This window comes from Acromyrmex echinatior, chromosome 4, assembly GCF_024713525.1.
Source record: "Acromyrmex echinatior isolate Ae372 chromosome 4, ASM2471352v2, whole genome shotgun sequence".
NCBI classification, from domain to species: domain Eukaryota; kingdom Metazoa; phylum Arthropoda; class Insecta; order Hymenoptera; family Formicidae; genus Acromyrmex; species Acromyrmex echinatior.
In genome coordinates this window covers 10,116,944-10,142,067 of record NC_141855.1, presented here as the reverse complement: position 1 = coordinate 10,142,067, position 25,124 = coordinate 10,116,944, and the positions used below count along the sequence as shown (strand labels likewise).

General features: G+C 40.1%; 1 protein-coding gene across 4 annotated transcripts in view; it reads left to right on the top strand.

Annotated features, from left to right (window-relative positions):
- LOC105152368 (uncharacterized) overlaps positions 1 to 24,903 on the top strand; it is an 82,283-nt gene extending 57,380 nt beyond the window's left edge. For 3 of the 4 annotated variants that reach the window (XM_011066609.2, XM_087406068.1, XM_087406067.1), the window contains 2 exons: positions 12,574 to 13,546; positions 14,499 to 24,903. In XM_011066609.2, the coding sequence (XP_011064911.2) occupies positions 12,816 to 13,546; positions 14,499 to 15,258 (1,491 nt within the window). In that variant the 5' untranslated portion in view covers positions 12,574 to 12,815 and the 3' untranslated portion in view covers positions 15,259 to 24,903. Of the gene's footprint in view, positions 1 to 12,549; positions 13,547 to 14,498 lie in introns of all 4 variants that reach the window. The other variant, XM_087406070.1, reaches the window with a different exon arrangement.
- The last annotated feature ends 221 nt before the right edge of the window (positions 24,904 to 25,124 follow it).

Genomic DNA, 25,124 nt, shown 5'->3' with positions numbered 1-25,124 from the left:
CCCTATATGTTTCCTTTAAGAATAAAGTTGGTATATTCGCAATTTCATGTATCACAATAGAAACGAATTATGGCAATAGCTTTAGAAAATTTTCAACATTTTTATTATAATAATAATATTATTGTTGCATCGATAACTCAAGTTAATTTTACAAATTAAATAATTTCAAATACAGAGAAAGTGATGTAGAGTCTTGCTCACTAAGATTACGTTTTGCTCGACAAGACGAGAAATTCTTTATCTCGCAATCTCTTGAAATCCTGAAAGTAATCGGAACCGGTCCAACCCCGTGGCAGCGTTTGGTTCATGCCTCGTCGCAAATCCAGATCGTGAAACGTGGTCGGATATCAGTGAGATATCACCAATGTTGAATCCCTTTTCTCTTCCCCGTTACTAGCTACTACTCGTTCTCTAGCCTTCTCTGCAGGAACACCTCTCTCTCTCTCTTTCTCTCACATCCCTCCTCCTACCCAGAAGGGGTAAGAGGGCGGAGGCGACCACCGACGATCGATCACCACCTCGCTCGTTTCTTCCTTCCGCTTTTCGCAATGGAAACCGCACGAACATTCGCGGCTGCGAAAACGGTGCTTTTTGTCGAACGCACCGGCTATTCTCGGAGAGTTTTTACAAGATACTTATAAGCACTTGTATGTGTGTGTGTGTGTGTATGTGTAGATCTCGCGGGGAAACACACGCTCCTTTCGGAGATGACTCCGACTTTGTTCAGAATATAATAGGAAATAGTTATTCCATTTATTATGCAAAGGATTATTTAGAAAAGTTTCCTGAAAATCATTAAAATGTTTTTACTTAGAAATCATTATTGCGCTTACGTAGTCGGCTCGATTGTGACGAGTCCAAAGATTCATTGTCGTTTCATTTTGTTTTTATCGCGTCGTGAAAGCCAATTAATTCGTATTTGTGACGTAACGATCTTTTGATAATTTCTCTCTATTTTAATAGTGCCGTAATATACAATGAACACAGACGTGGCGATTAATCTCGAGAGTAACGCTACATGCTCTCATCGAGATTCTCATTTTTCATAATGTCAGCTTATTAAAGTAAATTAACCGGCAATGGAATATCTGAATATATTAATTATGCATTCGACAACGAAGGCAACGAAGTGAACGGCACAATATGTTCGTCCGGCCGGATATAATATCGCGATTATATTTTGCATTGGATACCATATTCGAGCGGATATAATTTACATATACGGAGGCTCTTCGTGTTGTACCTTCGATATTTAAAAAGTATATTCTATATCTCTCTCCGTCTACAATAACAATATAATATTCCAGCTCAGCGATTGGAATTTTATGCGAGATATTATTATTATTATTTTCATTAATGAGAAAACGATCCTTCAGTGAAATCAAGATACGCATGAGCACAACGGAGGAGAAAAAAAAGCAAAAAAAAATAAGATAAAAATAGAAATTTGTACAAAGTAATTACAATAAAGACAATATAATCTTCAACAATATAATCCTCAATCAGTAAACTAATCAGTAAACTAATGAAATATGAAACAAACAGAGTTTATGAGAAATATTAACTTTGTTGTTATTAACTTATTATTGATTAAATGCATAATTTGTTAATACAATTAAAATTGTACGTTGTATATAATGCTCGATGTAATCTTGCATGAAATTGCCCAATAATTATCATAAATTTCATTTTTTCTCGACAAACCTATACACACAACATTAATTCCCAAATCATTTCATTTAATTCAGTGTTGTTTTGTTGTAACAATAATACGAACGTATTAAGACAATAATACATTCATCCGTTTAGGCAAAAGTATTAGTTGTAAAGTTAATATATTGTAGCGATTAGCGAAAGTGATAAATCTAGAAATGTGATATTATATCTAGAAACAACAAAAAGCGTTAACATGCGTAAAAATCGGAAGAAAGGCAGTTCTGCGTCGTAAACGCTGATCAGTGAGAGAAATTCTTCATTCATCCGTGCCCAAACTGTTCGAGGAAATCCTGTCGGCGTCTTCTCTAGCGTATCAGGATAAAAATACTGGACAGATCAGAGAGAAAAAAGAATGTTTTCGCACCTTCAATATTCTGTGAACAGTTACATGTACCCGATAGTCACGGGATTTCCCGTACAATTGTTTCTCGCGATTATCGATTGGTAATAAAATAGGAGAGGTTCTCTAGTGACATTTCAGATTGTGATATTAAACAACTTCATGTATGGAGAACTCATTTTACAATAATCCTCGTGAAGAGAAATTCTTTTACCTTTTTGAGGATTTCTGTCTTTGTTGTAGGCGAAGAATGAAATAAATTTAAATTCGTTAATTTCTACGCGATGAAAACCGAATGTATTAAAAATGAAATTTAATTGTTTGTATTATTTTAGTAGTTTAACTGCGTTTTTAAATCCGATAAAATTTTCGACGCGCAATTCGTGACTACAAATATGGTACATAGGTATGTATACACATACATAGTACATATATATATATATATATATATATATATATATATATATACATAAAATTCATATTGAATTATTTAAGCGTCAAAGATTCAGCATCAAAATTTCGACAGTTATTATATATTATACTTTGATTCCTATTTTTTATTGATTATGTAAAAAACGAAATTGTCGTTTAGATGATATTTATGATAATTAGAGAAGAGCCTAAATATTATTAAACATCGCGTGTATAAAGAACGTATATAAGAAAAATTGCTCAAATATTTAAAAATTTAGACAGTTTCAGATCTGAAAATATTTTTGAAATATCAAAATAATGTAAGAAATTCAAACATGATGAGGAAATGCTACAAAAAGTTTTGACATTTTATAAGCAATCAGTTTGTATGTTCTACATAATTATTTGGATATTTCAACAAAATTTATTTTCAGATTTGTATTTAGCTAAATTTTTAAATACTTCAGAAAAACCGTTCTTTCCATATATACCATTAAAAACAGAACTTAAACAGTTCTTTAGAATCTGGAAGATACATAAAAGTATGAGGAATAATTTAGATAAATGTTTCTAAAACATTTTAATATTTAATAATTTTGTAGATTTGCCTCTGAGAGCATTCAAGAAAAATTATGCTTCTATTAAATATTGATATATAATTATGAAAACTTAAGAGAAATATTTCTCTTTCTTGGAAAAACATTTATATATTATACCATTGAGGGATTTACTGGAAATTATTTTACACGCCAATCGGATTATATGGCGGTTGTCGGATATCACTTAACATAAACGTTGGAGTAATCATTTCCTCGAGAGGAACGGAAATTCCAAGATAAACCGATATGAAAAAAAAGAAGGAGATAATTGGTCACTGCGATTCTTATCGAATCTTCTTAACACTTTAAACTCTTGTTACATAATGACGACGCGCATTTTTTCGAGACGTAATTAAAACATAATAAATACTCGTTGATGTTAATTATTAATAATCTAATTGCAGAGCTACATAAAATTCTCTCGATCGTGACTCACGTTTATTAAATCGTAAATACCTTTTTATATGGCATTCGACACGTAGCATTTTTTTCTCCAATTAAATACAATCGATCGCACATTTATCATTATTGAGATCTTCCGACGGTTTTTGTGTTGACTGCGAACAATGAAAACTATCTCACCGGTAATCGGTAATTCCCAAGTTTTATTCTCCAGTCACGTACGATAAGTCTGCACACACTTTCCTCCATATGTGTATCTAGCAATAACAAAAAACGATACAATCGACGATACGTCGTAATCTTGCGCAGCAGGTTTTATAAAGAAAAATGAAGAAAGAAGAAGCGGCGAAAACATATTACGAGTTAAAAGCTCAGTGACTGACGCGGCGCTAACAGTTGCGTGATATTTCATTTCGAGATTCGTTTTATCGTAAAATCAACAGACTGCCTACACATAAACTATCTGGGACGTAGGAAGATACTTGGAATCGCGCCGTAATAACGCAAGAAACTCAGATAACAGAACACGTGAATTTTAGCGAGGAGTTAGTGAGGGCCACCGTACGGCTATAGATCGTCCCACGATCGTCGAACAAATTGATCATAAAATCCCTAAACGGCGATGCAGTTTCTTCTCTTAAAAGGCGCCATGACGGAAAAAGAAATGATATAAACCGCGAATCGCGCCATCCGATCGTCGCTCTCGGGAGAGATCTGAGGATGACAACCAGCCGTATTTTCACGGATAATAGCCTCCTTGGTCTTTCTTCTCCTTCCGCTCTTCCTCTTTTCTTCTCGGCCTCGGCTGTTTCTTTGCCATTAAGAGTTCCCTTACTCGATTCAAACGTTCTCTACAGACGACGAAATTATCGGCGAGCAGAAACGCGCTCGGTTTACTTCCGCGTGCGTCGGCGTCGGCCGTAAATTTTCGTCGAACGCATCCGCTCGCCGAAATTAATTCCACGAGTGTCACAATCCCGATGGAAAATCCCGACATGGGAATCGCCATTTCATCCCGGAAATGGAAAAAAATGTTCTCAAATCGCACCTCTGCTTTTCACGAGTCTGATTGTCGCCGGTGTGTTCGTCTCCGTTAGCTATCAATTTCCATTCATCATTCATAACTTACTAATTTCCTTTTCAGTTTATTGCGTCATAGGATGAAAGTATTAAATTCTGGAACAAATCATAATTTGATTTATTTTGAACATCCTGGAATTATTTTAGCTTTCAAATTGCTTTCAGATATAGCTTTCAATTCGAATATCTCTTATCGTAATCCTGCAGTGATTTAATTAAAAAAAAAAAAAAAAAAAAATGTACGTCAATATTAGCACATTTTCTACGGCGCTGCATATTCTCGCGAAGCATATCCAACGTTTAATCAAGCTTGTCTCTTAACGTTACTGCGTATTACGATTGTTCTTATCGATCGATTGGCTAATAAAACAAATATTGACAATGAATATGACGGAAGTTTTGTAGGACATTTGTTGGGGTTGTTTCGACGCTTCTGGTAAACTCTCGCGGACGAGTGTTTGAAGAGACTTTATGATAAGTATGAAACATCATTCATGCTTTATTGTTGGAACTTTTAATTTTAATCCCGCTAGCGCGAGTTGCACAAAATAAACGATAAGTCGTTACGTCGATGTCTCGTTGCAAGTGTCGTTTTGCGCGCAATAAGATCGATCGGCAATACGGCGCCATTCGATTTGATAGCGCAAGCTATAAAATTTGCTCTTCTGTATTCAAACGATTCATAAAGCTTGTGAGTTTATATGTACGATCGAAATGCATTTGATTTCTTTGCAGCGTCGTTGTTGCATGACGCGTTTAATTAAATCGTGTTTCTTGTAGAAATGAATGATGACGAATAAATCGTTCATTCTAAAAGTTGGCGCATAGACTCTTAAAAAAAGTTTTACCCGAAATCTTTCTGAACTAAACTCTGTTTCGCACTTTTCATCATAAACGACTACGAATAACTTCACTGCTACATGACTACGCGCGATGACATATATTTTATTCATAGACGTAATAACTGTAATAAGAATAAACTGCGCACTTCTATAAGTTGTCACTATCGGTTTAGAAAGAGTGAATCATATCATTCTCTTTCTCTCTGTTTATTTTTGTAATTCTATTTTATGCATTTGGTTTTAATGCCTCTTATTCTGTTGCTCAATTTTGTATAGTTTTTAGTGCTTGAGAGAATTCGATTCTAATATTAGAGCGCTTAATAAATAATATCTCTCTCTTTCTCTCTCTCTTTAAAATGTCGAGTTAAAAAAATGATATGATTCAATTCTTTCTAACGGAGTACAGATGCTGAGATCAGGGAATTCGCAGTCTATATCTATTCCGTTTACGATTTTATTTTAAAAAAATGTGCAATTTCTCTTATGTAACATCATATCTATTTTTAAACATAAAATATTATGTTTTTAAAAATATACAAATATTCTTTCAATTTTTTTGATTAAACGCTATTATAAATTTAATGTACGAATAAAAGTTTATCCGTCGCTTTGTTTGCATTTTAAAACAGATGTTTCCGAAAAGGTTAAACTCCAGAAGAATTACAATGGCGATGGGCCAAAAAGAATAACACAATACTAGTTTGGCCCAGGTCCGGGTATCCAACCCGAGAGGCCCTTAGGAGAGGGGTCGGCATCTCCGATTCCTTGGGAGGGGCAGGGTCTTACCTACACGTATTTGGGGCGTTATTTAAATGGAGGCTTATAGGGCAGGTCCGCGTTCTCGCCTTGTTATCTGGAGCAGCAGCGCCTGTGTCTGCAGAGACTGTGTCGTATTGATCTGTCGGTCCGCCTGGCACCGCGCTCGAGAAAGAGCGACGAGCGGTAGGAAGACAGGGGCAAGAGGAGAAGATGGAAGGAGAACAAGGGGGTAGCGTCCGAGAGAGGGGACGAGGTGCGGTTTATTATAACCCGCACAATAAAGTTCAATAAGAATCGTCTCCAGAGTGGAGTAGGACGATCCACGATAGCTGTTGGAAGTCCGCATTCTCGATAAATAAGACGTCCAATAAGCGTTATGAGGAAAACGCTTCCGAAGATTCCGCGAAGTGTTTTATTACGGTATATAATTTGCGGAAAAACACTCACGCCGAGTTTCCTTCGGAACGTCATGAAAATCTCTCCGATTCATTTACGTTATGTGTAGACTGCGGGAGATTACGGGAGATTCGGTTCATCATGAATGTAAAAAGAAAAGAAAAGGTCGTGGCACACAGAAAACTTCAGCAATATAAGAGTAATGAAATGTGTAATAAAATGTGTAATGAAATGTAAATAATAAAAACTTCAGCAATGTAAGTAATAAGCGAATCAGCTAATGATAATTGGGAACAAAAACTGAATGTTAATAAATCATTTATTTGAATAGCGTCAACGAAATATTTACTAAAGATCTAGAGATATATTTATTTGATACGTTGATACAAGCACCATTAATTTAATATAACTATCATTTTTTTTTTATTGAGTAAATATTTACGTAAGTAAGTAAGTATAAAATGTTTAGTTGGCACTAATCAGATATTTATTAAAATTTAGTACATCTTTTTCTCAGTGTAGGAAATCCAACATGTTGAGTTTCTTACTGCAAGTTTTTTTGTGTGCCATAATCCTTACGTGTAACTGTCGCGATGTAGATTGTGCGCAAAATCTATTGTATTGTGTAGTTCGAACGACTCATCTGCTTACGTGGAAAACGAGATCAGATCGCGGTGTCACGCGATTCAAACCGGACACGTGCTCGAGAGAAATGTTAGAAATTGCAAGCGCAAAGTGGAGGATTTACACCCATATACTTAACGCTCAAGGGTTTCTCGAACGCACAAGGGATTCTTCACCATTTACGGATAAAAACGTTCCAACGTAAATATAACTCTATAAATAAACATAGTTTTACGCTCGAAGGAAAATATGCCGAGACTCAACCAAGTATATGTTTCGTACTTCTTCAAGCTCGATATTTCCAAGCAGATAATTCTTAATTGCGAATATATAAGTAAGTGTGATATTTATTCGATTTCTTTTTAAATCTATTCGATCAGGACGACAATTTGGATGAGAAACAATCACTTTATCGACTGATCCATCTGCTCGTGAAAGTTCCATCGTCGGAGATCCGTGGAACGGACGCAGATTTCTTCCGGCGTGCTTTTAACCATCTCGACTGTGGTGATAAATGCTATGACGTGCGCACGTGACTCGGTGACGGTCGACTCGTTGTATAATCCGGGCGGACAGGTTACGCAACTTGATTCCGCACGGTTTCCTCCCGTCGGAGTGGAGTAATCGCGGCAAGAACGCGTGCCTCTCCCTCCTTATCTGACTGTAGGCCGGAGTAATCCTCAAACAGGTACGGCCCGCGTACTCTCTTAGCTTGACTTTGGACCTTTCTCGCTCGTGCGCGGTCGCTTAAAGCCTCATCGATGACAACGACGCTTCTTATCCGATCCGAAGGATACAGGCGTCGCGCGTCGCTCCCGGAACGAGCGGCGACGCCCCGGGACGTCGTCGGGCGGCGGGGCGTCGTCTTGACCTAATTTGCACAGGCCGGTGTAATTAAATCAGCTCTCCCTCGAGCGCTGTCTCTTCTCTCCCACTCTCTCCGCTATTTCTTTGGGGATCGATTAAGCGAATATATATATATATACATATATATATATGCGAGCTGAGCGCGCGCACTGACGGATTTAATCCACCACACTGAATTCTGAATTCAGAGATCATTTCGTGTTACTATAATTGATTCGGAATCAGGTACGTTTCCAAATCAAGTGCGTAATTTGGAAAACGATTGTCACGGTTAATTCATTTTCCTGCTTTTGAAATAATTAGGACGAAGGAATTTAAAGCGTTATTTGAATTAGAGCGTTATTTGAATTAAATATTGTTTAACTATTGCGTTTAGCTATATTAGTTTCCTATTATCAATGTAATAGTTTGTTATTAATTATTTAAATAATGTACAATTGTTGGTCTACATTATTAAAAAAAAGGAGACATCATATTATTAATAAAAATAAATATACGCTTCTCTTCAAAGATATTAATAAATAAAAAAGACAAATAAAAAAAAAATGTTATATATTACACTTTTGGAGTTCCTATGTTACTTTTCGTAAAAGAGTCTTTTAGAGATAAATCTAGTCAATAAATAATAATTCCAATTTATTTATAATTTATACAATATATTTTTCAGCGTGATATAATTCACATGTAAAAATATTTGATGGAATCATTCAGCATTAAATTCTCAAAGAAGCAATGAATTTCTGAAGGTATATTTACTTTTTTCTTTTTAAATTAAAATTGAGTTTCTCGCTCGATCACAACCTACAGTGTCTTTTCGTTCGATTGCATCCTACGTTTAACAGCACTTGTTATTCTATGTACGACGAACAGTTGTTATTCTATCACGTCTTAATGTCGAGATAGGTAGAGAGATGTGACGTCGGGAATCACCTTGTTCGTGTCGTCTTTGTCGCGTTACGATACGTCACCTTTCACGTGTCGCGTGGGTATCTCGCTCGAGTATGTACATCGATCGGCGTCCGACTGCGATCAAACGGCCGCTCGCATTGCGAGCGAGTAGCGGGATAATTAGCTGGAGTACGCCGCTTCTTTGTCTCGGCACGATTGCGTGTCGACGTTGTCCCACCGCGTCGTGTACACGTCGAGAATATCGAGGATCACTCCCGACTGTACCAGGGAACCCCCCGCGCTCCATTGACTTCATTCGCCGAAGGACGTTTTATCTCCGGCCCACATACTCGGCACCTCTTCTGCCACGCGACCTCCATTCAGTCCGGCGTAAATACAAAGGGCGCCCGAGCCCGGCACCCCCGAGCTCGATTGCACTCCCCTGAAAGAGAGAAAGAGGGAAAGAGAGACCGGCTGAGAAAAATCCCTTTGACACTTTGACACCTGCCACAAATCGATTTCACCGTCTCTTGAATAATTACACGGACGATAATAAAATTAGCATAACTGCAGCGACAGATCCAATTTCGTAAAATTGGATCCGTCCTATTTTTATTTTGTTTAAAATATAATTTACTAAAAGAGATAAAAGATATATCTCTCAGAGATAGTTGAGAGATAGAAAGAGGGGAAGAAATAAGGAATAATGTGTGGCGTGATTTTGTTCTTTTTGCAAATGTCGAACTCGACAAACCTCGGATAAATATTGCGGGTCGAGAAATATCGCGGGAAAATCAAGGTGGCGGAAATTATGGGCACTTCGCGAGGCAGTTGGTCAGACACGGGAGCCGCAAGGCCGTATATTTTTAACCTGAGAACCTTCCGGCAACCCTGCCGCGGGATCAATACCTACAACCACCCTCGTCTCGCCGTTATGTACTACTGCTGGAAATGGAGACCGCCGCTAACTTTAACCTACATATCCGCCACCTCTGGCTGAGAGCCCACCGGTGGAAACTTGCTACCGAGTCAAGTACAGGAAGAGGCCGGGGGAGAAAAAATGCGGGTATGCGATGCAGATGCGCTGAGTAAAACCGCCCGCGAGAAACGAGCCGCGAGGACACGAGGGCAACGAAATGTTTCTCGATAAGAAAGTTGGAAAACCCATTTCCGCTATCTTGCCCCGTCGAAATATCTCATTGCGATTCATGCACCGTTGCGCGTAAAAACGCAAATTACCTCCATCCCCTGTAACATTTATATACTAAACGTAAGTCATATTTTCCATTAAATAATTATATTTGACTTATCTCAAGCTGCTAAAATATTGAAAGTATCTTTTAGTATTTTCATGCGTGATAAGTACTGTGCACTTAAGTAATTGGCTGTAACTTATTTCCAGGGGAAAAAATGTCTAATGTTTGTTAAATTTCGAATAATTAAATTCTTCTGAAAATGAATAGTAATCATAAAATGTATTATATTACATACAATTATATGCTTTAAGAATTGAAATCCGTGTAAAAGGAAAAGATGGAAGAAGTCGGTAAAAGCAAGTATCACATCTCAATCAACCCTTGCATCTTTGGAGGGTCATCGGCCCGAAAGTCGTGAAAACTTTTTTGCAGCTTTCGTCTTTCTCTTTCTCTTTCTCTTTCTCCCTATCTCGGATCGTGCTCCATTTTCCCCCGCGATGTCCTCGTCGTAAAAGGTTGGAGGATAGAAGCCAAAAGAAGACGGGCAATCGAGTTCCAAGATTCTCAGCTCGAGGTCGCCGGATATACCAGCCGCTCGTGAAGGAGCTCTTGATAGACGCCGGAGAATCTCTATTTACGAGAAAAGAATGGAGAGACAGAAAGAGAGAGAGAGAGAGAGAGAGAGAGAGAGAGAGAGAGAGAGAGAGAGAGAGAGAGAAGAGTAAAGGGACGAAGACATCAAGGAAAGAACACCTTTCGCTCTCGGTGCCATTCAGAGAAAGAGTGACTTCCGCAATTGCGGCGGCGGCTCGCGAATGGCGGGATAGTCCTCTGCGCAATCTCGTCGCTTCTAAGAGCAATCCCTTTTATCATCCCTCTCATCCCGTTTCTTCTTCTTCGTTTGCGTCACAGGACTGTTTGCGGACGTGGGCATTTTTATACGACCAACGCCGTATGACGGGCGCGTCGCTTTCGCGGCGTGCATAATTTACGCGACGAACACTCGGCAACTCGCATAAACAGTCTCGAATATAAAAGAACGTGACAGAACGTAAAAGAATAACGGAACTGTGAAAGCTTGATTCGGTATCGTCAACGGTGGCGAAAATAAAGATAAAATGGATGTATAAAACTTAATGGTCTACGTGAACGTTGTGTATTTGCTAATCTCTGTAAGTCGTATCGTAAGAAAACAAGTGCAGTTCAACAAAGCAGTTCGTATAACGAATCAGAGTCGATTTAGAGTCGATTTTAATTAATTTTTAATTAATTGCAATTATAGAGAATTCTTCGATCTTTATGCAGGCGTTCTTTAACTGGATCGTTTTTCACGTAGCGTAACACAGATGCTTTGCAAAATAAATATTTTCCGTTATTACTCCATTTCTTATTTACAATATGAATCTGTAATATCCCCATTGAATATGCATGTAATTTTAAACGGTTAAATCCATACACATGAGATGGATTGAGTTACATACGATAATAAAGGGACTTAGTTCCTCGTTAAATTATTCTCATTAACTGCGTAATACTTAGATCCAATAAAGAATTAAAAGCAAGAACCAATATTAAAGAGTCACTGAGCGCTCATTGATCAATTTTTTTTTGCTGAACGCAACCAATGAGAGTAATTCTCGTAATCGGTCTTTTGTCGATAATCACGTCTTTAAAGGCATTATTCCTTATGGACATTTCTCGGTGTGAGGAAGGACGATAGGGACCGGCTCGATTCGACCGGCTCTGTGACTCGGTTCCCTGAACGTGCGAGGTCGAGAAATAGCGGAGCGAGTAACCGGAAGCCGCGTTCCATTTCAATGCGCGAGCCTCACTCATGAAAGGAATTGATAACGCTTGTCGACCAAGAGCCGGCCAAGGCGAGCCCTTTTCTAGGACAGGCGAGCGAGTGCCTACGACGTGATTTCGCACTTCTCTCTATCCCCGCTAGGAACAACGAACACCTCGAGAGAAGGAGAGGGGCACGACCTATTGTCGGTCTCTGATAATGCGTACGAGCGAGCGCTGCTCCACGCGATAATATTCCCATTCGGCATTCGACAAACTTTGCCATTCATTTGCGAATCGGAGGGTCGTAATTAAGATTCGCAGGAATAGAATAGACATTCCAAAGTGCGTTTGCGATTGAATCGAAATTGTATGGAATTTGTCGACTATCATATCATGTCGCTGTGATAGGAATGTCTACGAGGGAGTGCAGATATATATCTTAAATTTTATCAAAAAGTAATACAAACCTACAGTTTAATAAAGAAGTAAAGAAGAATCTTGAAGAATCCTGTATTCAGAAATTTTATCTGGACGCAGCCATTATTTTATCTTTTAACATTTGAGGAATAATGCACCTTGAAATTTCTGAACGCAGCCTTGAAGATATACGATCAATATACGGTATATTTCTGATATAGTCTTTCTATTTATGGATGTTACAGATCTTCGGACACTCACGATTGTGACACACAAGACGGTAGTCTGCGCGCACTGAAAAATCGACCGTCGAGTCGTGGAGCGTCGGCAGTATCCGGCAGTTTCGTTAGCGAGGCGTATACGACCATCCAGAACAATCCCTCGCCCGTGGCAAGACGGCCGATCGTGCGGACGTCCTCGGTGTTATCCCAGCGCGGCCGCTACGTGCGACGACAACAGCCCAAAGATTCTCCCACCGAAGGCCAAGATGCACATCGAGGTGCAGGTGGCGCTTAACTTCGTGATATCATATCTCTACAATAAACTGCCGCGTAGACGAGTCAACATCTTCGGCGAAGAGCTCGAGAAGGCGCTCAAGGACAAGTTCAAAGGCCACTGGTATCCGGAGAAGCCGTTCAAGGGCTCGGCGTTCAGGTGCCTCAAGACCGGTGATCCGGTCGACCCGGTGCTAGAGCGCGCCGCGAAAGAGAGCGGTGTGCCAATCCAGGACATCCTGGAAAATCTACCAGCCGAGCTCGCCGTCTGGGTTGATCCTGGTGAGGTAAGCTACCGTATCGGCGAGCTGAACGCCGTGAAGATTCTCTACTCGGAGACCGGCGACCCGCATGACGAGACCTCGGCTGATCGCGAGGTCACCAAGACCTTCAATCCGGAGGCGCAGTGCTTCAGGCCGATCGAAGCTGTAAGCACGTCCTTGAGCGGTCTCAGCCTCAGTCCGAAATCAACTTCGCCGTTTTCGAGCTCCCTCGGCAGCAACGCTAGCAATGGTTCGTCCAACAACCAGCAGAACGGCCACGGATCTGGTTCCTCGTCTGCGCCCTCACCCACACCCATTACCAGCTCCTTCAAGGGCTCGCCCAGCCCCGTACCGGCCTTCATCCCACGTACCACCGCCCCGCTCACCTTTACCACCGCTACCTTCGCCCAGACCAAGTTCGGCAGCACCAAGCTCAAAACTAGCAGCAAACGCGCCAACAGGTTGGTACATTCGTTTGATGTATCCTCCCGCTTTGGATTAGTCAAATAGAATTCAATTTATGGCTTAAAATTTAAAAGGTTGAAACTTTCAAGTAATGATCGCTTGTCTCAACTTTTTTTTTATCGTCACCGTAGAAATAAAATTTATTTATTTGATGTTTAAAGACAGATAGTTTTGATATGGAAAAATTGATCATGAATATAAATAAATCTTAATTTTCCTAATTATATGATGATTATCTTGAGTTTGCGATGAAGATTTTATAATAAAAATAATTATTTCTTTCCTGAATGATATAATTATTGCGATAAAGATTTGTAGTAGACAATACAGTTGAATTTTTTTGCTACTCGAGGAGTGTTACGTTGAAAGAACAACGATATATGAGTTACACGTATTTACAATTTTTTTACAAATACATTGTAATTACAAATTATACAATTTATTCAAAAATATTGCAAAAAAGTAATTGTTTTTAAACTGATTGTTAACGTCTTTCGACATTATACTTCTCGAGTTTCTTAAGTAGATAACACAATCTGTATGTGTATAATATATTCGTGGAATGCTGCTTGCAATTTTCCCAGGTATATCTTTACATATTTATCACTAGAAACTAACGTTACAGTTCCCGCGGTATAAAAAAACAAATTGAACAGTGGGATCGCCATTAGATGGATAGTTGATCGCTTCGCAACCAGATACTCGTAGAAATAGCTAAGCATGCTTGAAATTAGAGAGTAACGAAACGTGCGATCTATCGTAGAAAATCGTATATTGCCGATAGAATTTAATTATAGCGCGTTATTCCGTTTACGAAACATACACAAACACGACAGAACAAAACGCGCGTACTAACCAGGCCGCGAGACGATCTACCACTCCCGGATCCACGCACACACGTGCATACACAGATCCATTGATGAACCGCACGGTACCGCTCGGTTTCAGGATGTCACCCACTGAGTTCTCGAACTATATAAAGCAGCGCGCAGCGATGCAGCAGCAGATTCACCATCACCACCATCATCAGCAGCAACAGCAGCATCAGTCGCAGCAGCAGCAGCAGCAGCAGCAGCAGCAGCAGCAGCAACAACAGCAGCAGCAACAGCAGCAGCAGCAGCAGCAGCAGCAGCAACAGGCGACCGCGGTTGGTGCAGGATTGCCGGTCTCCCAGAGCTCGCCACGCAGTCGTAGCCTATCGCCCGGTAGCATAGTCGCCGGCGCTGGACAGCAACATACGGATCCGAGTGCGTACTTCTTCCAACATGGCCCAGCCGCGGCCGCGGCGGCGTACCACGCGCAGTTCCCCCATCGCAACATCTTCGACTCGTCGGCGAGCCACGGTGGCTATCTGCCGGCCGATCTCTACGCCGGCACCAAATTCCCATCATCGTACCTCGACCCGACCACCTTGGCTGGCCATCAGTTCTACGGCGGCGGCATGAATGGCACTGGTGCCGGTACTGGCGGCGCTGTAAACGGCACCACCGGCGCCGGAGCCGGTACCCAGGGCGCCGGTAACGCTGGCACCGGTAATCTTGGTCCAATCGGCTCTGCGACAACTAACGGCAACGTCAACGCTGGCGCGGCCGCCGCGGCGCAGCAGCAGGACAAGAGTGCCCTGGTCGAGGGCCTCAACAACTTCGGCCTCGGCTCGGTCGCGCCCTATCCGGCCAGCCAATATCAGCACTTGCTCGTGGCCAACTAATACCTCGCGCGTGCACATCAAATCGTCAACAAAACCGCCACTACGTCCCGTGGCGGCGGTAACAGCGTTTTCGTTTTCGGTGCCGCTGGTCCGGTGACGGACAAAAAGGAGAGAAGGCCGTCGCCTCCGAGACTCCGTCATCGAGACGTTGTCCAGAGTCCGTCTTAAAGACGGACGTCCATCAGCCGAGTCAGTATCACTCTATCTCTCCTCCCCTAATCAGAATACACTGGTTATGGTTCACGATACCAACTTGTCCTCTCCCGCGATTCCTATTCAGACGCTTCTCAGAACGCTCTTTCGTTCGATCTTTCCTAATCCAAGAAGAATCCGAGATATTCTGTACATACATTACTGATAGTTATCAATGAACGGAGGAGAGATAGAGAATAAGCGGAGAAAGAAAGAGAAAGACAGCCGCCGTACGACCAGCACCGACAACGAAAGCGATCGAGATGAGGAAAGAAGGCGCGATAAAACGGAAATAAAGAGAGAAAGAAAGAAAGAGATGTGTATGCGTGTGGAGATGATGCCTGGTTCTGAGGTACGTCTGATTGCGAGATAACGTGTGCGTGCAGAAACGTTTTAGGCATGGTGGAGAGAAGAGAGGAGACGGAAGGAAGCGGCTAACGGCTAACGAGAGCGTGTATATGTGTTAAAACCCGATAAGGACTCGATTGGCGATGGCGCGAGACGCTCGTTCGAGACGGAAGCCATCGTGTGGCTACCTACGATACACACATACATACACAACACACATAAACGCGCTCAAAGGTATACGGCATGCATGTAGCACATCGGCGGACATTCGAACGACGCGTCGAGCGCGCATCTAGGACAGTAAAGATACACTCGATACATTATAGGAATAACACACACACACACACACACACACAACACACACACACACACAGATATACATATTATACCGATCTTCCCGTATATACATCTCGTACATACAATACGAATCCATGCGGATACACGTAGACCTTTCACATACATAACATGCGAGCATCATCCATGCACGAGACACACGTATGTATTAACGAAACAAAAAAAAAGAAAAAGAGGAAAACCATATATACGCGACACTGACCCACACAGATATTACCAACGTGTAATAATTTATTTTTTCACTGGTATATAGTCGAAGAATTAAATAATGAATATATATCTCTGTAGAGCCTATGTATTATATTCAAGATGCACTCACTCTTCACCGGGTTCTCGCGAAACGGTAGGAACTACACACTTGTCCCCTAACTCGTGTCGAGCGAGCCGTCGATGTCGAAAGATCCGTGGACTGATAAAAGATCGATAAGGTAAGGTGTCTTCCAAACTTTTTTCTCTATCGATCGAGCGCCGATACGAGGCAACGCGCGGCGTCGCGTCGCTTCGTTTCGTTTTGTGCGAGATTCGTAGCCAGATATTACAGTCATTACAGACAACGCGGAAAGCTATTCAGGCACTAAATACGTAAAGTATGAAGCTCTTTAAACGAGCTGAAAATCGGATCGCGAGTAGCTTTTCCTAACGGAGGACCTTTACGTCAAATCGAGAGATGGAAAGCAAAACCGGAGAATCTACGGAAGACGGCCCGTTCATTCGCACGAGATGAATAAATAAAATGAGAAAGAACAATGCGATCAAGGAACGAAGGATCGATCCTTCCGCGAGTATAGTGATAATGTAGAGAAAAAGAGAAACGAGCTCGCAGTTTTATACCGTTCGGAAAACTCGTCCTCGGTACGATTTTACATTTTATTTTTATAATAAATGCAGTAGAATGTAGGAGAAAAAGAGAGCGAGAGAGAAAGTGAGAAAGAGCGAGAGACAGAGAGAGTGAGAAAGGGAGAGAGAGTGCAGCGAGTGATGTGCAAGGAAAGGAAGAGGAGAAGTAGAAGACGAGATAGAAAAAGAGCCAGCCGGTGTGTTCGCGAAGAACGTAAGTGGCCTCGTTGCACAGGCCTCTCGATATTTGTTCGGCTGCGCCTGCAAGTTGGTCCCCGCCCGCCCGTCCGCTGCAGAAAAACCATCGGGAATCGATTTCCTTTCGAGATATTGCCTTTCGATTTGACATCCGGAGTCGATGACCCTCCGAGCTGTCGGGGGAACCTCTTCGAATCGTTAAACCTCGGCAATGCGCTTCCTCGCCGCTATGCGTTTAAACTTTGAACCCGGAAATTCTTTCTAATTATTTTCCGATTGCCGCAGGCAATGTTCGCGAATCATTTATAAATAAGTACAAGTATAACCAGTTGATAAGATCTTCGTCGATTAATTAAGATAGATTACGTTGAATGTGAGAACACTGATTAGAATAATTAGGGACTTAACGATGATTTGTAGCGTAATCAATCCCTTAGTATCTTTTTTTTCAATCAAGCAGAATCGTCTGCAGAGCTTTACGATGTTAAGAAAAAGAGACTAGTACAAAGATAATGAGAGTCAATCAGAAGCAGGATGAACGGCGGGCGGGATAGTTCCGGGGGAGCAACGTCGTCGCTTAGCGTTCACGAGGTTAATTAGGTGATTACGTAATTAAAAGGCCGCGCGTTATTGTCCTTGTCGGCGAGGCGACTCGTCCGGTTGCAAAAATCAACCTTAATTTCAATGATTAAAACAAGAATTAAATTTTTACGCAGCGATCTTATCTTCCAGAGTTTAAAATGAATATATTTTAATAATTTTCTAAGAGACTTGCTTTTACGATTTAACTTTAGTCGGTGCGATCGACCTAAAATGTAGGATGTCCATCATAAAACGCAAGCTTCGTTTCGTAATGCTATGCCACTATAAACTTTTAGTATAAAGCAAATGATTATCGAGATAACGCTTTACAACGAAAATTCCACTTTCGTCAGTCAGAACTGTCTTCCTTTCTCAAAAATTGCCTACAAAAGAAGATGATAATGAGTCGTGTTTTAAAATGAACACAGCTCCGTATATTCCATCTATATTACAGCCTTAAGATCGTTCTGATTAGTCTGTGAATATTAGCTACGCGCGAATATTGTTCCGGCTTTCTGTACTTAAATTAATTCGATATGACTTGTAATTGCCGAGATAATAATTACATCAATTCTCGAGAGTAATGTTTGTACGAGGCACAAATGAAATTTGATACTGAAAATTTCACTAAATTTTAAATTAACTGTTATTATCTCACGATAAATCTTCCGTCTTATCGATAGAAACCTGTATTTGATCTCCGCAAATTGAACGTGGCGGTCGAGCCTCGCCGACGAGTATTAGGGGCTCCGCACAATAAAAGGAACAGGGAACAGAGAACAGAAAATAAGAATTTCAACCTATCAGAAATCATGTATTGTGGAATACACAGTTTCTGATAGGTTGAAATTCTTATTCTTTGTTTCCTGTTTCTTTTATTGTGCGGAGCCCCTTACATATAACAGTAACGGTGGCGGAGGTGCCGCAAGCCGCGGGCACTAGGTGCTAAAAGTATTCAAAAGTGTTATTCCTGTGGTCGTGGGACAAAATGCAAGGATACAGACCCGAGGATAATCCGGAGACCACACCGGCGTCGATCCGCTTTGCCGATCAACCACGTCCGCGCGTCCTATCCTTAGACACTAATTTCTACGACTTCCTCGTAGCGCGTCAATATAACCGTGTAAATGTCTGGCGCGTAATTTCTAAGTATGTATGTTTAATCGTTCTTTCTTACGGACTTTTGTATAGGCCTTTTTGTAAACTATCCTCGCACTCGGTTGGGGCTGTCGAAGTGGATCGATGCTGGACGAACCTTCCCTGAACGCGTCCAAATCGAAGGATTCGGTGCGAGGATGAAGCGAGGTCGCGATTTGTGTGATCCGCTTTAAATCTGAGATCATACCTAAAAATAAATATTGTAAATAACGAACTTGCATCTTACTTGTGCGCCGAAACTTTCGATCTCGTTAGTCGTGCATTTCAGGAAGCTAAAGAATCATTTTTTATATGATATCTCGATCCAAAGAGAAATTGTAGCTGGAAATTTAGTCAAGTTGTGTCGGCTCGAACACTTGGGGTTTGGTCGACGGGATAATGGTCTCCGGATGGGTCGAGGGAGTGCGAAACAAGTTTTAACCGTGAAACTAACTACTAAAGTAGACGTTGAGAAGACGCTGATGAAGAACAGAACCCTTTAGTAATATCTAAACTTAATTGTAACTATTATAACGATACGTACGACTGTGGTAGCTATGCTAGTACCTGCTATTGTTAAAGAGAAAATGATACGAAGAAGGTAGTAGACCGAAAGTACAGAAGGGATGCCGCTAGAAAAATCGAACTACAGCATAGTGCCTCAGTGCGTGTAAACATTTGCTCACGATTTGGTTTTTACTTATCATTTTTATTTGGTTTCTACTTATCAGATTTTCTCTTTATCATTTGTAGTCGCAAATGTCTCCATTTAATCCTCTAGGAGCGAGTATTGCATATTTGTGTTAACATTTATTTTAAAATGGAATTCGGGATCTACATAGATTAGCTTACACTTAAGGATGTTTTAATTGTATAATATCAGTTAAAAGTATCAGCCAAAAAAGCCAATATCAATCAAAAAATTTTCTCGTAAATTCGTCCTAAAAACAATTATAAAAAATAAAACAACAAATTATTTGACTTTTAATGGCTTATGCAATGCAATTACGATATTTTGCTGCAGTTTTAGATAAATAACTTTTAAATGAGTAAATGGATCCAAATAGCTTGCATGAATATTTATTAAAATATTATTAGCATATATAAAAAAATTTGATTTAATTCATAATGCTTCTTCATTGCAATTAAATAATACGATTTTACATAATTAAACAAAAAATGATAATTTTTAAAGGATATGTATCACAATTTTCGAGTTGAGATACACGTCCTTATAAACTGAAGATGCAAATATAGCATTAACACTGAAGTTAAAAAACTTCTTCTAGAGGATTAATATTTTACTTGATTTGGTTTCAATAATTTCATCATCAAATTCAACTTGATTACTATTTCAAAATCTCAAAACAATATTAAACTTATGATTGATTTAAAAAAATCAAAATGTTTATGAATGATTTTTAAAAAAATCGAAATATAATATTTATAAATTCTATAATATATTGATTTTATAAATGGACTTGTAAAGTTTATCCTTTTTGTATGTAAATGTCAACTTATTTTTTTTTTAATGATACGCACTTGAGTCATTGTGCATCGAGACAAGTTTCGCACCGCGTTCTGTCAGTGAGCCTCGCAAACGATCCAAAGTCTATCTTACGACATCTTGTTTTTTTCGCGTCGACATGCAGATGCCCTTCGTTTCCGTCGCCCCACGCAAGATTACGTTGTGATCGCCATTCAACAAAAACATAAACATAAAAAAATAAACGACGTTATTTATTCTATTTATTCTAATCGTTCGTGCTTGATTGGCTTCAAGTAGCACGAACGATTTTCCACACCTCACGGCAGCGAAAATCAGATCGGAAATCCGTCGGTCGTGTTCTTCATGTCGCAATCCGAAAGTAACATCTCGCACGCGAGAGGAAATCCCAGACGGACACACGAGAAAGGAAAAGACTCTTTCTCTGTGAGATCGCGAAAGTTTCGACAGTCCGCGGTCGCACCTCGCTGACAGTTCAGACAGCTAGACGTAGGACAACGACGATGACGACGACGACGACGGTTGAAGTCGAGGAGGTGATGAAAGGAAGTTGGTGGGCAAAAACTTTCGAAATCATTGCGACCGCGGAAACTTTGCAGACTTTAAACGGGTTTCGTCTGGACTTTCGAATGGCACTCGAATGCGAATAACGCGATCGGCCGGCCGGCCGGCGGCGGCGTTTATGAAAGCCGACAACTTACAGCCGGGTACGCGATCCGAAAGTTTCACGCTCCGAAGAATTCCACGGATGTTATACTCCGGGGGCGACGGAAAGGGGGTGGCGGAAGGAGAAGACGGAGCGCAAAATGCGAAACGGGGAGGGTAGAGATTGTGAGAGAAAGAGAGAGAAAGAGGAAGAGAGCGGAAAAGAATGGCAACTCAATGCAATAAGTCGCGAATCAAATGGATCTCGGCTTGAGACGAGAGGCTCAGATTAGCGAAGAATCAAACACGATGTATACTCTTTAAAACAAACAAACAAAAGTGAAAAGACGAGAAATAAAGGGGAATACTAAACTAAAAGGCGCGCGCGCGTAAAGTGCGCAACGGGGCGCGAATATGGCGGCGCGAATCAACGTGAGAGAGAAAGAGAAAGAGAGAGAGAGAGAGAGAGAGAGAGAGAGAGAGAGAGAGAGAGGGTGGGAGAGAAAGAGAAGTTAAGTGAATCTAATTAATACTGATAGAGCATACACATTGAGATACACAAAAACATATAGTATTATACGTTTTACGATACAATTGTAATGAACACTTTGTAAGCAAAGGAAAAAAAAAAAGTTACGCATAGTTTTCCATACCCCGTAATGAATGTAATTCGTTGAGAGGGAAAGTTCAGACAAATATACATAAGTATACACGGTCCACGAACTCACACACAGACGGACGGTCAAAAGAAATTACATGCGTACAAGCGAGCGCGCATACACATACATACACATACGTTCGAAGTCACTCGGGTACACGTAAGAATTAATAAGACAAAAAAAAAAGAAGTCAGTAATCTGTCTTTAAAGTATCATGTGTCTATAAACTATAGCGATTGATATTGTCTCTTTCATAAATGGCAGAAAAATACAAATAACCGTGGTAACGTCGTGTAAGGTAGCGATAAACAAACACTCTGCAATATAATGACATAATATATATTCTTACATTTATAACGGCGGAACATATGAGGGATATACTGTGACGAGAGCGGACTCTGTGAGAAGCCTGAAAGATCGTAAAATGCGCGTCGAGGAGTATCGAAGGACGCCATCGCGAGATAATTGAATCGGTCTCCTTCCCTCGGATTCATTCTGAACGAAAGAGGGAAGAAACAAAATGGCGTGTTTTGATACTACCGAATGCGCATGGAGATGTCACACGGATATACACGAGACACACACACACACACACACACACACACACACACACACACACACACACACACACACACACACACACACACACATACATGGACATACAAAGAGAGATCCAAAAAAAAAGAAACTATCGATTATTCTACCAAGTAAAAGTGAATTAACAAGAGGATGATAATTAGATTTGTAATTAATTACATATATATTTTTCAATACTTTAACTACTTGCTGAATGTAAACTATATACATATAATTATATATATTATATACATATATTATATATATATTATATACATACACACCTCTAATATGCGCGATGCCGCGCGTGAAAAACGAAGAAGGGTGTGGCGATGAAAGCAGCCTCACGGAGAATCTCTGCGAGAACGCTGAGAGAGACAATTAAAAGGATAAAATCTAAGGAGGATTGCCTGAAAAATTTCTGGGATGGAAAATTTATCGACTAAAATAATAGTCTCCTTCGATTTTTTTCAGTATCTTCCGGAAGACTTTCGACGGCGTCTTTCATCGGCGTAATCGCTCGTTTCCGGCTCGACTGCGGTTCGAGAGGAAAAGGAGCGAAAACGTAAACATCCGGGGGAAGAAAGGGAACCGCGAAAGGTTGTCCTTCATCGCGTCGGATCACGTCGAGCGGAAACGAGCGAAGGGTACCCTTCTTCGATCGCTCCCCTTGGGGAGGCGAAAGAGTTTCTGCGAGATCTTTTTGTACCCCACCCAAGTTACACTCTCGGTGTCGAAAAAAAAAAACTACGTTACACTACGTGTAAGTGCATCCTAAATGTAACTGTTAATTGCCCCTACTCCAAAGCCCCTCCAACCCACGTCATTTGTAGAGAGAAGAAATTGCGAGTGTGGGGGAGAGACAGAGAAAGAGAGAAAAATATGCATGTAAAACGGAACGATTGGCTGTGTGAATTAATTATATGATAGTGCGTGCATGTATATGTGGGAGTGTGAAGACACGTCCGTTCGCGTTAGTTACTTTTTTCCTGGGTGCGAAATGGGAAAAATGAAGATTTTTTTTCAAATGAATTTTTGCACGCCTATGATTGTTATGTAGATCGTATACTTACGATTATTACTATTACGATTATGATTATTATCTCTACCCCTTAGATGACAAAGAAAGAGAGACAGACACACTGCGCGCCTATATATATCTGTATATAGGTCTTTTCTCACCTCACCTTGTTTCTTTCCTTTTTTCTTTATCAGTTCATTTTTCTTTCCCTGTTTTTATATACATACATATATTATATATATATATATATATATATATATATATATATATATATGTATGTATGTATGTATTAAAGATGTATTTTCTGTTGGCTCGTTAGATTTTGTTCCTTTATTTTTGTACGAAGACGCAACATCGACGACGACGCGTCGTTGATTTTTACCTATAAATATATATATATACATATACATATGAATATTATAATTGTAGCTCGCTTATAAGATTATCGTTCAACCCTTCTTTTGATATAGTTTGTTATTATTGTTTTTGTATGATATTTGATTATATATACCGGCGCGCCCGTGTCGCGCGTCAGAAATAATATATATAAATATATACTACCATATTATATATATAATATATATTTTTGTTAATAATACAGTGGTTTGATAACTACATTAGCCTGTTAATGATGAATTTGTTTCTCTGTTTCTTACGGCCCGTGAATATACATAGATAGACACACGTGCATATACATAGATATATATATTATACATATATACATACCTATATATATATATATAAATATCGATTATATATATATACATATACCGCTACATTATATTTTGTTTAACAGTGTGACGAAGCGACAATGAAGCGTTTCTTGAAATTTGTCGAGCGACTTTACAAGGGGCTCCGACACGAAATATTGAATATCGAAACTCGCGTGTAATATAACTTATAATATCATTTTGTAAATTATTTTTTGTATTTTTATATATATATATATACATATATAAATAACGAAAGCATACAAAAGAGAGTCGCGGAACAGTGTTATGCGCACGGCGAATAATCAAGAAAGTTTGTGTGTGTGAAAGAGAGAGAGAGAGAGAGAGAGAGAGAGAGAGAGAGAGAGGGAGGGAGGGAGGGAGAGAAAGGGAACGAGAGAATGTGATGGAAACGAGAGAGAGAGAGAGAGACAGAGAGAGAGAGACAGAGAGAGAGAGAGAGAGAGAGAGAGAGAGAGAGAGAGAGAGAGAGGAGAGAGAGAGAGAGAGCGTTTGTGATGAAAGAAAGAGAAGAAAAAAACAAAAAAGAACCGCGTGACGCATTAATTAACACTGACGATACTTAATCAGTCGCTGACAGTCCTTTCGTTGATCGAGAGCGTCGCCAAGAAGATTATTATCCGAACGACTATGAGATCGCATACGACGCGTATGCAACGTTTGTAAAAAAAAATTACACAAGTACACACATGTGCATACACACAGACACACGGCGTAAAGTTTAATTTAATACGACACGCCAATCCCGAAGATTGCGATTTGTTCCCGATTATTTGTACCTCTCTGTATGTATTTTGCAGCTTGTCAGTGCTTTTTTGTTCATTATTACATTATCTTATAAATAATTAATTCACCGTCTTTTTGTACCAATCTACTCTTTACGTGTCGTCGGGATGCGAGCTTTAATTATTGATTCAATCTACCGGATATAGTGCAACGCAACTCCGAAGAGAAGCGCGGCTACGGCCCGCCGATTTCGGCCGATCATTAGTAACCTCGCAAGCAACTTAGTCGTATAATAGCGTATCAGATATTATTTTTCTCAAATATCAAGCAGACAGCGAATAACTGAGAAAGTT